At 39.1% G+C, this 16,077-nt stretch overlaps 1 protein-coding gene across 5 annotated transcripts in view; it reads right to left on the reverse strand.

Annotated features, from left to right (window-relative positions):
* Window positions 1-16,077, reverse strand: part of LOC122971272 (protein unc-13 homolog C) — a 114,722-nt gene that overhangs the window by 64,729 nt on the left and 33,916 nt on the right. For all 5 annotated transcript variants that reach the window (XM_044338037.1, XM_044338197.1, XM_044337960.1 and 2 more), the window contains 6 exons: window positions 15,098-15,325; window positions 11,173-11,314; window positions 7,436-7,605; window positions 5,787-5,902; window positions 5,328-5,491; window positions 122-278 (listed from right to left, as the gene is read on the reverse strand). In XM_044338037.1, the coding sequence (XP_044193972.1) occupies window positions 122-278; window positions 5,328-5,491; window positions 5,787-5,902; window positions 7,436-7,605; window positions 11,173-11,314; window positions 15,098-15,325 (977 nt within the window). The remainder of the gene's footprint in view (window positions 1-121; window positions 279-5,327; window positions 5,492-5,786; window positions 5,903-7,435; window positions 7,606-11,172; window positions 11,315-15,097; window positions 15,326-16,077) is intronic.

A 16,077-nucleotide genomic window follows, 5' to 3' on the forward strand; every position in this document is an offset into this window, starting at 1 on the left:
AGATAGCAATAGATGTTACTTGATTCTAACTGGAGATTGTGGATGACCCACATTTTTATTTAGCACTCTATGTCTATGTATCACTTTTGGCAGATTACAAGAGAAAAATAGGCACACTTACTCCAAAGTTAGAGGCAGCAAATCGGTCAGAAGCGGAGGCAGTGGTTGTGGTGGTGGTGGTGGTGTGGGCGAAGTAGGCATTAATATTAGCAAGCAGGTTGCTCATCACTGCTGGCACACCGGGACACATGTATTTGGCAGACAGACAGGAGAAATGCCTGCAGAGGAGAATAAACAGCTATTATCTTCACTTGGCTTCAAGCATAGTGCCGTAGTCATTTCAGGGCAAGATCGACATCATTTCTTCACCCAGGATCGATAGATAATCATATGAAAAAGCAGAGACCCCACAACAACTAGAAAATTCCAGGCAGAGAAAATGATAAATTAATCAATATGAACTTAAATAACCCAAAATCCACAAAGTTACAGTGTTGAAAAAGAACACAGTTAAGAGTTCAGCAAAAAAAATACCCTTGAAATATATAGCTCAAAAATATCCCCTACCCTGTGTTTGTCCATCTGTCCATACACTGCCAGTGGCTACAGTAAAAAACAAAAACTGTGCAAACATATTGCAGTACAATATTTCTTCATTATTTTCACCTTCTGACTGCAGAAGAGAGAACACTCTGTTCCAAACAATTACTTCTGGTGGAAGAGTTAGTGCATAATTAGTTCACTGCCCTGTTCATGTAATAAAAAGTGTCTTCACAGATTATCTATAGCAAAATACTTGTAAATAAAAGCTTTATAAGCTATACAATTAAAGATATAAGGCTGCAGGTAATAGATGGAGCAAGTGTTTGACAGTAAATCAAAGGTTCCTGTTGGGGCTGAGATATAGTCATATCCAGAGAAATAGAAGAAAGAAATGCAAATCTTACTGTCTACCATTAAACTTACTTGTTTTTTCATTCTGTAACAAAGACAGTTGAGACAAATTCATGCACAGTGTGTGCAATTGCCAGTTTAAGTGTTTTCCACTAAGATGAATCAATGTATGTCAACCTTGCACAAAACGCATCTCAATACTACTGTATGTGATGAGCTAAAATTACACAAACTACAAGTCATCTCTCCCAGGGGAGGGATTGAAGCAGGGGTTTGTTATTGTTGCAAAGTTGATGTATTTTGTTTAAATACATTTTGTTTCCTTTTCTCCTGTCTCCAGCACTGTTTTAAAGGGGACCTATCAAGCTCATTTCCAGCTCTATATTTTTTATTTTTGGACTCCACCAGAGTAGCTTTGCATGATTCACAGTTTTAAAAAATCATTATTTATCTAATACTGGCCCTTTATGCAGCCTCTCAGTTCAACCTCTGTCTCTAACAGGCAGTTTTGGCCCATTCTGTTCTGATTGGCTTTCAGGAAGCCTGCTGAGGGGCAGCCGTATCAGAGTCATGTTAAGTTACCGCCGATGCAAACTCTACATTTCCTGCTTTACTGCTTCAAATTAAAAGCTTTTAAGTAACTAAATAATGGGAGACTTTTATTGTGAAGAATTTACAGGAAATGAAATGTGTTCCTCACCAAATTATCAGAGCTTCCTTAACAGCGCTAAAATCCAGTCAACACAACAAGATATGGAGAAATTTGGAGCTATTAAAATAATGCAGGGGAGAATAGTACAAGCAGAAACAGTGACAAGTGATGATGATGTTTGATGAAGAGCTGCAGATGACCAGCACACCTCCAACAGGTAAACAACTTATTTTACTTTGCCTGCTGTGTAATGGAAAAACACTCATGTGCCAGCTCAAGTCATGGCTCGATGTGACTACCCCCAAACAATGGAAAAATGCCATAATGTTAGCGGAGCGGAGCAGTGAACTGGCGCACTGTGTGCTGAGCAGATGATCATATAAAGAAATCCATCACGAGCCAACGTCGGCTCAGGCTGAAAGTAGAAAAACGCTGGAAACCGAGCATTCAGAGCAGTATGAAGCTGGTGCTCTTTGCTCACTGGTATTACTTCTACATATGTTTACCTCATTATTTGACACTTTGGCCATGATTAATCTGAACATCTGACATTGTAACATTATACATATGACTGTAAATAAGCAAAAGCATAATAGGTGCCCTTTAAATTACCTGAAATTTAGACTTATCATGCTGAGAGAGGCGCATGTATTGCCCCTTCAGATTTGCCATGATCTCTCTCTCTCTCTCTCTCTCTCTCTCTCTCACTCTCTCTCTACACACACACCCACACTCACACAAACACTGCAACAGCACTACCCAGCAGTAATTAATTGCTGGAGGCCCGGTTTGAGCAAGGATCTCTGTCTGAGTTTAGAGCATATGCTCATTTTAGCACTTCATACTTCTGCTTCACAAGCGATGTGGAATGCTTCCTACATTATAATTCACTGGTACATCCATCCTCATTGATACATCATTGACAGTGAAGGATAATGTTACTCTAGGTAGTACACAACATAAAAATGTATATGCGCAATAATCTGTATGTTTACTTTAATGCAGCAGACAATGTAAACAAGGGTTCCCTTATCAGTCTCTGGCTGTGACCCAAAGCAACCAAGCATCTGGATGAACTGGATGCTTTTTACACTGTAAAGATGCCTGAGGGCTTAAAGCCAGAAAAAGTAGGCTGAGCTCTATAAATATAGCATGTGTTTAATGCTCATTCTTAATTCTATGGAAAACAGATTTCCTTGTATTTTGAGTCTGTATCAAAAAATCTCAACCATTACCTTTAGTTTAGATTCCACATAATGTTGCTTTAAAAGATAAAAAAAATCAAAATAATTGGTATTATTCACCTTCAGATAGATATAATTTTGCAGTATTCTTTTTAATATATTATATAATATTAGGAAAAATAAATTGAATTAACGTGTTTGTCCATAAATATCACATAAGTTGGAAGTGACCATAAGTATCATGAAGCTGGATGTTGGGTTTGAAGTCCAGAGATTTTGAAGCTAAACAGCTCAGTGAGTCATTGCTTCATGAAGCCAAAGTGTTAGAAAAGGCACCGAGTTATGTGAAATAATGATTACAGATTTACTCCCCCTCCAGAGTGCAGCCCATGCACACACACACAAACACACACACACACAAATAGAAACACAAACATGTTCTCATCGGGAGGCCAACTTAATTACTCTGCTTTCAGCCTCCAAATTACCCAGGAGCACTTGGGGTTAGGCGAGCACAGAGACTGATGCAAAGAGAGTGATGATGGCATCCGACAAACTCCCATGGTGCTTTTAGAGCTGGATCTCCTGAGCAAATTTTCAAGAGAAAGACATTGCTTCTCCGTGTGTTACCCTGCCTTGGTTTTTATCAGTGGATGCAATGTACCATGCATTCACTCACATATGATCATTTTGTGGTTTCATATGGCGGGAAGAAATGAGAATAAGATGATGAGAAACAGAGGAAAAGGGAAGCAAGGGAGTTAGGGAGTGGTGATAGAGTAAGATGAAGAAAAACGAACATGAGGGAAGTGTATGTTGGGGGTTGTTGTGGGGGGCACAGGAGGGAGAGTGAGTCTTCACAGCTGCTGTGATTTATGCAGCCATCATGTCTGGAGTGACTGGGAGTCAAGGTTCTATGATGAAGAAAGCAGAAAGGTAGGGCCTTTCATAAATTCCTGATGAAGCATAATAAGCACCACAATGAAAAACGCCCAGCTTAAACAAGGTTCAAGCCTGGAGCATTAACTCCACCTGAAAAAGCTGGTAGTAAAGCCACTTACTGCTTCACTTGTCTGCAGTTAAATAACCCAGCAATCTCTCACATGCTGCAATACACTGTCACACTAAAACAATAGTCTGTCACCCAGCAACTTCACATCGGCAGCACTACAACAATCATATGTGTCAACAACACAGCTATAACCATGCTGTTGCTGTAGCAGTTGGACTCTTTACTTATGTGGATATGAAGGCTACAAATGTGAGATGCTGAAGAATCCTATGAAAAGCTAAATCAAGCTTTAAAGGGATCTACAGAAACCCAACAACACATTTGCCCTATAAGGCCAGTAGGAGAGTAAATAAAGGAGCTGCTGTGGGATATATGAGGCTGAATCCTGATCAGTGGGATCTCAAAAAGTGGTAGGGGGTGGGGGGATCAAACATGCTTGGGCCTAGTAGAAAAAAGCTAAAAATCAGAAAGAAACCAGTCATCCTGAAAGAACTGTTGTCTCATTTTGCTACAAAAAATAAAAAAAACATTGCAAGCAGAGTACTTTATGTTGCAAACATTTTTTACAGTGGTTGAGCAAATAATATAGAGACCACAAATACAAAAACTGTCTCTCAGTGTTGCTTCATCTCAGGGATGCATGTGGCCAGATTCCTAAACATGAAAGCACAAATGTGAGCCTTTCAACCAAATTTGTCCACACAATCTGTGTGTAATTAGCATCTGATTTACTAAGGTAGTAACTAATTACATAGTCAGCTACTGGGACCGCCCAACAAGCTCATGTTTCAGGGTGAGGAGAGCTTAAAAGGTGCAGTTTGGTGATGCGATTTGAGATTTTCAAACAGCAGCTCTAACAGGCATCAAGTGACTCATTATTACTTACTGAAATATTAAGAAGCAGAAGATGTCATGAAGCAAACAGTGAACATGAGACAACATAATAACAGACTGAGATGCACAACAGACAGTATAGGTTAGAAATGAATTCCAATGCAACCAGTGATAGATCACCAAGACTAAGCGAGGTGACACTGACAGAAGCTCAGGAGTAGAATCTTCTTTGTCTAATGTAGTCTTAATCAAAAATTTTCAGCCATCTCATCATTTCACTGCATGTACCACAAAGAGTTTTGAAATAAAGAAATAGTCTTATATAAGAAATTAAGTAGTAACATGGCATGGCATGACCTTGATCAATATCTAATGATTTTAATTTTAGTTGGTGTGTCTTTGCATGTGGCTATGTGAGTATGTGTGTGGAGAAAACCCAGAGACAGACATTATTGATGGAGAGGGTCATAGAAGATCAGGGAGACAGAGAGAAAGAGGGAAACGAGTGTGTTTATGTGTGTCCATGATCAATGTGACCAAGGCAGGTTGGGAGTTTTTCCAGGAGACCAGCAATTAATCAATCAAACTTAGGAGCTTGATAGTCCAAGCTCTGATTCTGCTGAGGAGACATCTTTACTACTCCTGTTCTCCTTCTACTCTCCTTCTCTCATCTCCTTCTCTACTCCACTCTCCAGAATGAGACAATGACTGATTGGTGAGGTAAAAGGCCATAGATCAGGGTGGTACTAACGTCATAGCCTGATAGATGGACTCCACTCCGTATCTCATGGCGGACTCATCCACTATCTCTTGGGACACGTCGTCAAAGTAGACCTTCCATGCCTCGTCCCCTTTCACCTGCGGGATCTTCACTACCCCGCTGTTCTTCACCTCGGTCAAGTAGTGGAAAAGGTTCTGTGAGAAGCACGAGAGATAAGAAGGAACAGGGTATGGTGAGGGAGCACAGTGTCACAACAGGTATTAAAAGAGACATTTCTTTGCTCAGTGTACGCCACTACTGGAGACATCTTCATCATCTTTTATAGCAATTCTGTGAATGTCGATTGTTGAAAGATCCTGTTGTGTTATTTTTTCTGTAGTCACAGTCTTTAGCAAACATGAGATATGACATAATTATTTAATGCTTTGTTCCCCAAAGATGAGTTGTTTGAAAACTAACTTTCCTCATGAGTCACATTACAATGGTTACCTCATGTAAACAGGTGTACTGGCCGTGGGGTGGAACCACATTTTCCTCCCCTTTCATCTCCACGCTGATCTTGAGTCTGATGGCACCAGATACAGCAGACTTGTCAGTCCTCTTATCTGTAACACACAACCAGGCTGGATTAGTTCTGGTCTGAACTCTCAAAATTGGGAAGTAACTGAAAAATAACTACCAACTACAAGACATATTAGCAAAACCATACAGAGTGCAGTGATGTGACATGGCTTAAACCAGTCTTTGGTAGGCGCATATTCCAAAAACATACAGTAGCATCTCTTTCTGCTTTGTCCTGGATGATAAAGTAAAGTTACTGCTTGACATTATGTTCCATAAAACATGAATTATGTCATATCTACAGCCATGACGTTTTATGCACAAGAAAACAGTATCATTAACAATATTATTAGCTATAATAGGCTTGTTGGTTTTGGGGAAAAAAATACTTTATTTATTTAGTAGAAAGAGAGTGCATGTAGACTTGAATGCTCACATAGAGCCACATGCACTCACAGATGCCAGCAAACACATTCCTGACAGGACTGAGAACTAATGACACGGCAGTTGCTTACAGACTTCAAATACCCCCATCTGTGCTCTCATATGCAATTCATCTCTGCTGTGTCAAATGAGTGAAATTTTCCTCTACAGTCAGTTGGTCAAGAGACAGACAAGTGAAAAATAATAACGTGACAAAGCGACGGTGACTAGCCATGTAAGCGCAAAAGCCAAGATTGAAGAGGAGCTGAAGAGGCTTAGAGAGGAGAGCAGCTGGAGGGGTGGACACCCACACCAGCAAAAGCCTGTTTAAACATTCATTGTGGACATTTAAAAAGGCACAGAGAAGCAGTAGAGGGCAGGGGTCACTATTACCACAAATTGCTTCCTTTTAGCTAGAGAGGCAAACAAAGACAGCACCTGTTAGTCATAATACTTCAACAGAAGTGGGAGCTCCCATTATGCTGCCATTCATCCTCATGCAGCATGATGAAAACAGTGATGTATGAGAGTGGAAATAGGTAAAGACTCTGCATCAACACCATCAGTACCCAAACTGAACCACAGGTCCTGTGGTTATTTGGTGCATAGACTGTAATGATGACCTCAACTGGACCACACTTCATCTTATCTTCATATCCTGTTATAATAGTTACAGTGTAATGGGTTACATGTTTATGTTCATAGCATATAAACCTTGTGGAGTGGTAATGACATTGATAACTAGGGCTGAAACTTAACGTGCCTATAACACAGTATCAAAAACAGTCAGGTATCAAACATTGCATTGAATGCCTTGTTAGATACTTACTCTTTAATTAGATATTTAATGATTAAAATCCTAACTTGCGTGATTGCAAGTGTTAAGTTAACATTTGAGAAGTTTGGCTTCTTTTGTTAAATAGAAAATAAGTTTTTTGTAGGAACATATGTTTAAATTCCTCAAAGTATGGTATCAGTAAGAAAAAAAAATGAAATGATCTGGTCCTTTTAATGACAGATTGTTACATATATAAAGGGAGATCTCAAAGTGTCTTATATCACTGTTTTTAAGTGCCACAATAAGTGCCACCATAGTTGTCGAGTAATCAATATCTCATTTGTAAGAAAACGTTAAAATAAAATGAGCAACATACCCAGATTGTACCAAACATCCATCTCTCCGCTGAGAGTGCGAACCTCAATGATGGTCTGGCCCAGAAAATCATCTGACTCGCGCTTGAAATGCTGCTTGACTCGTGATTTGATGTCATCATCCTCATCCCACACACGCACCTTGATGCGGTCAGTGGCATTGTGACATTCGCTGTGATTTGAAAGATGATTACGCCAGGTCAAAACAATCACAACGACATGAACAACAGCAGCAACAGCATATTAAGTGACAGCTCATCAGGTTGGGGGTATTCAGTGGAGCGGAATGACAGTCAAATGCATAATTCAAGCATAAATACAAGTTCAGACACACACATACATCTTAACCCTTTTCTAAGGAACATATGGAGAACAATTCTTGCCTGGATTCAAATGAGAGAGTGTGTGTTTTTGTGTGCATCCATGGATGTGTATGAGTGAGTGTGCAAGCCTAGCATGTGTATGTGGAGAAGGGCTCTCTGCCTGGCAGGAAGAATTACCCCAAGACATTGCATGACCTTTACTGTGCATCTGTATATTTTTACTCTCTTTCAATGCATGCTAAAATCATCAGAGATGAGCTGAACGTTACACAAGAATGATTGTGTAGCATTTAAAGCAAGGATTACTTATTTGGGAGGCTTTATACTGCAAAATATCCATCTCTTTGGTCTTCCTCACGTCATTGCAGCTGACCGTCGTTTTGCAGTAATGACACTGCTAAATAGAAAAGAGGTGGCCAAAGCACTTAGCTTCAGATGGGGTCAGACTGTTCGGCTCTGGAATTAAAACCGACAGATTACATTTTGTTCTAATGACATCTTGGGTGCGACAGCCAGAGAAACAGTATCTGCAGTATTTTTTTTTAACTAATCCCTTTCTTGGGGAAGCACTGGATGCTGCTGCTACACAAGTCTGGGACTTTGCTCTCTGTCAAGCACACAGTAATGTATCGCTCTATTAATCTACATCCCTGTAGTAATGGGAAAGAGTTTTATTACAGCCACCACTGGAGTCTCATTACAGGTATGGAGCCTTGTCTGTTACTGGCATAGGACATGCACACATACACAATCTCAGTAATATGCTGGTAATGTGTTCCTACGAGTTCTTTAAAATTAATTAATTAATCACTGTTAAAACTATTCATTAAAAGGCTCACATTTAAAAAATATGGTCTCTTACATGAATATGAGCTAGAAGTATAGACAGACACCTCCAGAGGAATAGCACCTGAAAACTTAGCGCTTGTACAGCATGAATCAAAAATGCCATTAGCTGCTCACTCTTTGGTTTAAGTCAACATGACAAAATCTCTCTGATCCTTTAACAGTTGCTCCCCAGTGTCCCATATACATACAGAGGATTACAGATAAAAAGAAAAGAAGAGAGAACAAAAAACAAAAAATACAAAGGCTCTCTGCTGCCTAGTGAGATGGAGCCAGACCTTCAAATAGCAGTCAAATAATATGTTCATTTTATTGTTGGGTTTTGTTTCCAGGTACCGTATTTCCTCAAATAGTGGCCGGGGCCTTTATTTACCTCAGCTGCAGAGGGTACCAGGCCTTTATTGGAAGCAGGTTTATAATAGAGGCCTTTATTTCTAATTCCCTCTGTTTGATAAGTATATGTGCTCATATTTTAGTACAAAGCCTCCTTGTTTTCTGATCTGTTTCTGTTTGCTCTGTTAAATTTTTGTTACTGCATTACCAGTAATCCACTTACTCTGACGTGCAGAACAATAATTCTAGCACTTGATTTCCACCCAGAATGTTTTGGCAGTGCACCGATTAGTTCATGGATGTATGATCGCCAGCTTAGCAAATTTACCCTGGTTACCCATGCTCATGCAGTGTCGTTGCCGTTGGCTCCTCCATCCACCTTCCTTCTCTAATCTATCTAAAATAAATTAAAGAGTAAAAATAAAACATGGAGGCAGAGAACTAATAAGTAGACGGAGTGGTGATATTCATGTGGCTATTGCACACCTTTACTGACCAGAGAGAACAGCTTGTGCTGAAAACAAAGAGGCAGAAGCCTGGCCAGCACAATGGATAAGTCATACAGTATGAGAGTCACGTACTGCTAAAGCACTAAAGGATTTATTCTATTGTTTCGACCATGCCACAGCACTGAGACTGCTCTTGTTAATTTCTTCAATGATATCCACTTAAACACAGACAGTGTTTAAGTGTCTTAGTATTACTGGATCTCAGTCCTGCATTTGACATGATCGCACACAACATATTACTTGACTGACTGGAAAACTGGGTGGGACTTTATGGCAAAGGACAGGGACTACTTTGTGTGTATTGGTAATTACACATCTGAGAGGACAAAAATGACATGCAGAGTTCCCTAAGGCTACATTCTGGGGCCTCTTCTATTCAACATCTACATGCTTCCACTGGCTCAGATTATGGAAAACAGCAAAATAAGTTACCATAATTATGCAGACGACACACAAATTTACATAAACATAAACATATCACCAAGCAACTATGGTCCAATACAAGTACTGAGTAAGTGCATTGAACAAATCAGTGATTGGATGTGCAAGAATTTTCTTTAATTAAACAAAGACAAAACTTATGTAATTGTCTTTGGAGCCCAGGAAGAACAATTAAAAGTCAGCACTCAGCTTCAATCAGTAATGTTAAAAAACACAAATCAAGCCAGAAATCTTTGTGTAGTCATGGACTCCTGAATTTCAACAGCCACATTAAGACAATTGCAAAGTCAGCCTACAATCACATTAAGAATATATCAAGGATTAAAGGACTTATGTCTCAGCAGGATTTGGAAAAACTGGTCCATGCATTTATCTTCAATAGACTTGTCTACTGTAATGCTGTCTTTACAGGTCTCCCTAAAAAATCAAACAGACAGCTGCAGCTGATTCAGGACGCTGCTACTCAAGTCCTCAGATGAAGAAAGTGGATCATATAACTCAGATTCTCAGATCTTTACACTGGCGTCCTGTCTGTCAAAGAATTGATTATAAAATATTACTGTTGGTTTATAAAGCACTGAATGGGCCAAATTACATTTCTTATCTGCTGCTACGTTGTGAACCATCAGGTTATCTGGGACTGGTCTGCTTTCTGTCCCCAGAGTCAAAACTAAACATGGAGAAGCAGCATTTGTTTTTTATGCACCTCGTATCTGGAACAAACTCCCAGAGAACTGCACATCTGCTGCAACTCTCAGTTCTTTTAAATCAAGGCTGAAGACCTTTCTGTTTGCAGCTGCCTTTTATTAAATCAAATAATCATTTCTGACACTGCAATGTAGCTTTTATTCTTGTATGTTATACATCCTTATTCTATTTTAGTTTATTTCTGTTTTCTATTCTCTTAGTTCTTTAGTGACTGTTTTTAATTGTATTTAAATGTCCCTTTATAGTGTTTCTTTTGCATTCTGTCTCGATGCTTTTAATGTTTTATATAAAGCACTTTGAATTGCCTTGTTACTGAAATATGCTATATAACAATATTGATGGATACTATTGTAAAGCTGTGTTTAGTAAAGTCTCCAAAAGCTCTGCAGTGCAGCTGGTGTGTAACATGTAATAAATAATAGTAATTTCTCAAAGTATTAAGTAACAGCCAGGTATTAAAAAAAAAAAAAAATCGTTTACATACTGACAAATGCTTTAAGAGTCTCTTGAACAGATGAAGCTTAATCTTGCTGGGGATTATCTGGTCAGATAAAGTTCAAATTAATAGAAAGCACTTACAAGTAGAACTTCTCATCCCAGATTGGGTTGAGGTTGCCGAAGATGGTCTTCGTCCTGCGTTTGGTCTTGCCCACCTGGACGGTGACATATGGGTCGCTGGAACCAGTTTTATCCTTGGCCTGTAGCCCCTGTGCACTCATCACTGGGGTGTGATGGGGTAAGACAGGGTTGAAGAAAAGAAGAAGATTTACGTGAGTACCACAAGCAACATAAACCTTTTTTGTTATTAGATGGATGACTGTTGAAATGGTAAGTTAGTTGTTTTTAATTGAACCTTAATGATCCATACTTAATACTATTAGGGACATATGTCCTGGAATATTTTTACAGGACTTTTTCAATCCCATTCATGAATCTACCTCTATATTTTACTTCAGTGCTTACTCATCAGTTTCCTGTATTTCATTCTTTGGTTCCAACTTAGACTTGAAGCCTTGTCACTGCCTCTGCTTCCTACGACAATTTGGTGTACTTGCCAAAAGCTGAGGTAACAAAGCAGCTTTGGTTCATTGACAGCAGCTATCTTTCATCTATTTTTGTACATAATATTAAGTTTATCTATGATTTATCTATTCTCACATCCAGGCTATAGGTAGATCCCACCCCTGTGTGTGTGCCCACTGCTACAACATCACCATGCTGAGCTAAGCCTTGGCTTCAAAGAAAGACCTGTGATTCAGAATCTTACTTCCACACACAGAGAGGAAGGTGCAGAGAAAGCGAGACAGTAGTATTTCACAGCGCCATAAAAGGGAAAAACGACACTGGGGCATTAAATATGCATAAGTGACAGTCTAAATAATTCAGGGTACATATATATTCCTCAGCTCAATGCTGACAGGGGTTGGTGGGCAGGATATAGAGGTTTGAAGAGGCATGGCCTGCTTGCTCCATGAGTACTCAAAATCAAATGGCTCCTGTAGTAAAGGAGGGGTCTGAGAGAGTAACAAATGTGTAAATTGGTCAGGTTCAAATAAAGTGCTTGTTGGATCATCCAACAGTGTCTGAAACCCCCTCCCCTAAATCTTTCAAATGTTGGAATCAGGAGGGGCTGTGTCCAACATTTTTTGTAAATTTATCAAACTGATAATCTGACCAGCATGCCCACTTCAAGGCAGCGAATGGCCAAGTGTTTAGAAGTGAAAAAGTAGGTGGAGTCTCTCATGTTCTCTTTATCTATTCTTCACACAACTATTTTAATTACTTTCCTATGTACAAATGAGTGCAAAACACCCAGTCCTCAAGATTGGCCATTCAGAACAATTATAAACACTTTTGCCTAGAGGTTGGACAACATGTCATACAAATCAGTTTGTTTAGAGCATATCTACACCTTCAGTGGAGTAAACTGGGAGTTGGTGTTTGATAGTATTTTAATCCCATAGTGAACCTGTTTGTCAAATTCAAATCCCTCTGAATCCTTTCCTGAGTCTATCTGGTTTTATATTTTTACATGTTCAAGCACATCACAACTACCTGAACACTTATACAATGTTTTTTCGCCAATAGAAAAGAGAGAAGATAAATGACTCGCTAAGAGATTTGTTGGCCCTGGGGTGTGATGAATCTGGGTATTTCACCAAGTTGAAATCAGAGTAATTGTTATTAACTCTCTATTCCCAAATACTGTATACTTGTGTCCTTTCAAGGTACCATGCTGCTTTTTTGGCTTCTTTTGCCATTTGTGAAACACAATATATACTATAATACAATATAAGCACAAAAGGTAAGAAAAGTGAGATATTTCTATTGATTTGAGTGGAGTAGAGTACCAGAGGGGGCATACCCAGAAGCATAAACACATGGAGCATGTTTGTGGTGTAAAGAATGGTCATTGAACACAGGAGACTGAGTACTTGTTTTCCAAATTAATAGACTGACCTCTCTTGGGGTGTGTTTGAGCAATGTTTTCAAAAACAGCAATATAATTCAAAAGAAAATACAATGTTGTTTGAAGTAAAGGAAAATAGTATATATATACCTTATAATATATACATATAATGATGTATGTCATTGTTTCTTTGATAATAAGTTGACCGGTGCAGAGTTGATAATTAGCTGAGATTTTATAATTAACTGATTACTGTATGTCTGATCAAGGTTCATATTCACTGCCAGACCTTCTATTGTGCACATTTACCAGATACAGAATATCTCATGGTTGCTGTCAGAGTGCTGCAGATTCAATACCAGTCTGTGTTTATCAAATGAAAGATAAATAAAAAACAACTCAATAAATACTATCCAAAATGGGACTCTCAATAGGCCCCTGGGATATTGACAGAGGCAACTCTTGGTCTTTCTCATGTCTCTCTCACTCCTTTTTCCTCTCTGTCTTCTTTTTCTTCTTTCTTCCTCTCCACATGTCCTCTCCCCATCTATTTGTCTGTCTCCTCCTCTATTTCTGTTTCCCTCTGGTATATTGACACTGCCAGAAATGCAAGGTGGGCAGTAACTGAGCTGGGCCTGGCACAGTTACCACAGAGATGGGTTGTTAACTAGCTGCAGAAAATGAAACCCAGTGATTTCAGTGTGTACCATGTGTATGTAAATTATGCAGGGAAATAAAAGAAAGGCCTTGTAATTCTCAAGGATGATGATTTTGTTCTTCAACTTTATATGATATTCATGTTTATGCTACTACGATTACTGGAAAATTAATTTTGTGGCAGCATAACAGGAAAAGCTTGCAGCAAAGAAAAATAAAAACATCATTATTATGTTGTTATTATGTTGTTGAGATTATGTAATCAAAGAGGGAATGAAAAATGGTGCCATAAATTAGACTCAAATATAGACTTGTGATTCAGTTCTATTCCCTTTCACTAAAAGGGCTGGTAAACAAAGACAATAGAAGTTAGGGAAGTAAAGGACATCGGTTTCATTAATTAATTTCCCTTTACGTCCACAGAAAGAGAAATTGTTCAATCTGAGTTGGTAAATTTACCAAACCACTGCATAACCCCAGGAGCTAATAGTGCCACAAAAAAGAGCAAAATGCATGCGTGAAAAGTTGTCTTAAAAAGAAAACCCAGATCATTTTCCTTCTGAACATGCTGTGAAGAGCTGTACTGTCAAACTGTACTCAGGGGCATGACATTTTGATTGGCATCTCAGAGAGAGCTGGAGGTGCAGCTCTGGGGGGGCTCATTTCCAAAGCACACCGTGCAAAGTTCTGTCAGCATAAGTGAGCTCAAAAATAAGACATAAAGATCTCTGTCAGTTGCAGCAAGTAGTCTACTGCTATAATAAGTCATCATCGCCTCTCAGTTGCTTTGTATTTACTGTGCCACCATTTAACATTTGGCAGGAAGCATTGTTGCAACCTGATAAGCCCTCCCACTGCTCAACTTGTATCATGTTTTCATTAGCGCTACATATCATGGACTGAGGTCCTATTTAAAATGGATGTGTTCTTAAAAATATGCCATTAACAAAGTAAATGAGTTGAGTGTAGTAGATATGGTTTAGATCTGTCAAGAAATTAAACTTCTGTTTCCAAAGTCTGTACAGGATGACCAAAAAAATCTTCATTGTCCCCATTAAGAGTGACATGGCAGTAACCTTCACAGTATTATCAACAAATTGCTTCTCCTCAAACTATCTAATTTATTTTCATTTCTGTTTCAAATGGGCATTGTTGTTTTTGGTTCTGTGTCAGAGGTTAATGACCAAGATCTTGAGGTTAATGACAAGTAGAGGATCCTGACTTGTAATGGCAGTATTGTTGATTTGGGTTATAGGTCATGGCCCATAGGTCATAGGGCAGTATGAGGACATCGATGATTAATGTGTAAATGAAGGCTAATAAAAACAACTTCATATCCTACCTGGCAGATGCTATTATGGTATGATTCATAATAAAATATGTAATGGATGGTTTGAAGAATGAACTTTCTGATATATTCACTGGAACCAGACTAACCTGTGATGCTGATTTTGGCAGACCACTTGGAGGTCCCATCAAGCACAGCCTGCTTGGCTGTCTTCAGATGGCTAGCGAAGTCCTCTCTGGAGATTTGGAACATCTCCTGGATCAACTCAAACACCTCAGGACGGTTCTTCTCCCTTATCTTCATGCGCTCCTTCATAGCCATGATGATATTCTGAGTCTTGTCCTCTGCCCCGTGCTTGGAGCTCTTCTCCACTGCCCCTGAAACAAGCCAAGAGGGCATTCATCTTGTGTACTCATCACCTTTCTTCATGTCTTATCTTTTAACTATCTATGGTTGGCTAACATTCATTTATCTCTACTTGTGTGTGAAGAGTTCACAATATAGTGTTACAGCATCCAGCAACAGATCAGATCTAATGTGTGCTGGATGTGTGATGGATGAGAAATCCAAAATTCATGCGTTGATGTCAGTGTGTGTATATGTGTGTTTATTTATATGAATGTGTGTCTGTAAGACAAAAGAGACCCATGCGACGGTTAATTCTCTGTATCTGATCATAGTATCATCTTGTATCTGCAGTGCGTTCATGAGTGCAGATTGAAATGTGATAAAGATGAATCGCAGTTTGAATTATAAAACATTGTTATGCTTGTATAAAACTGTTACAAAACACTGAGTTTTATAGCAGCCAGGGTGTAGCTAATCCACTTAAGTGTGTGTGAGGATTGCCGTGAGGATCATCCTGAAGCCTGTGTGTCGCATTGTTTCTATTAGTCTACACTGTTACAGCAGGGGTGTGCCTGATTGAAAAAGCTGATTGGAGATTGTAATGAGTGCCAGTGACAGAGCGAGCAGTGTAAATGCACCATGTTACTTGTAGCTACAAGTGGTGGGGGATATGTAATATGTATTACACAAATCCCCACAACAGCATTCACGTGTACTGTGGGACTTATGCTTGGTATTTATAGACATGTGCGGGGAAGAAAAAAACAAAAGTGAAAACATT

The sequence above is a fragment of the Thunnus albacares genome, chromosome 1 (genome assembly GCF_914725855.1).
Source record: "Thunnus albacares chromosome 1, fThuAlb1.1, whole genome shotgun sequence".
Lineage (NCBI taxonomy): Eukaryota > Metazoa > Chordata > Actinopteri > Scombriformes > Scombridae > Thunnus > Thunnus albacares.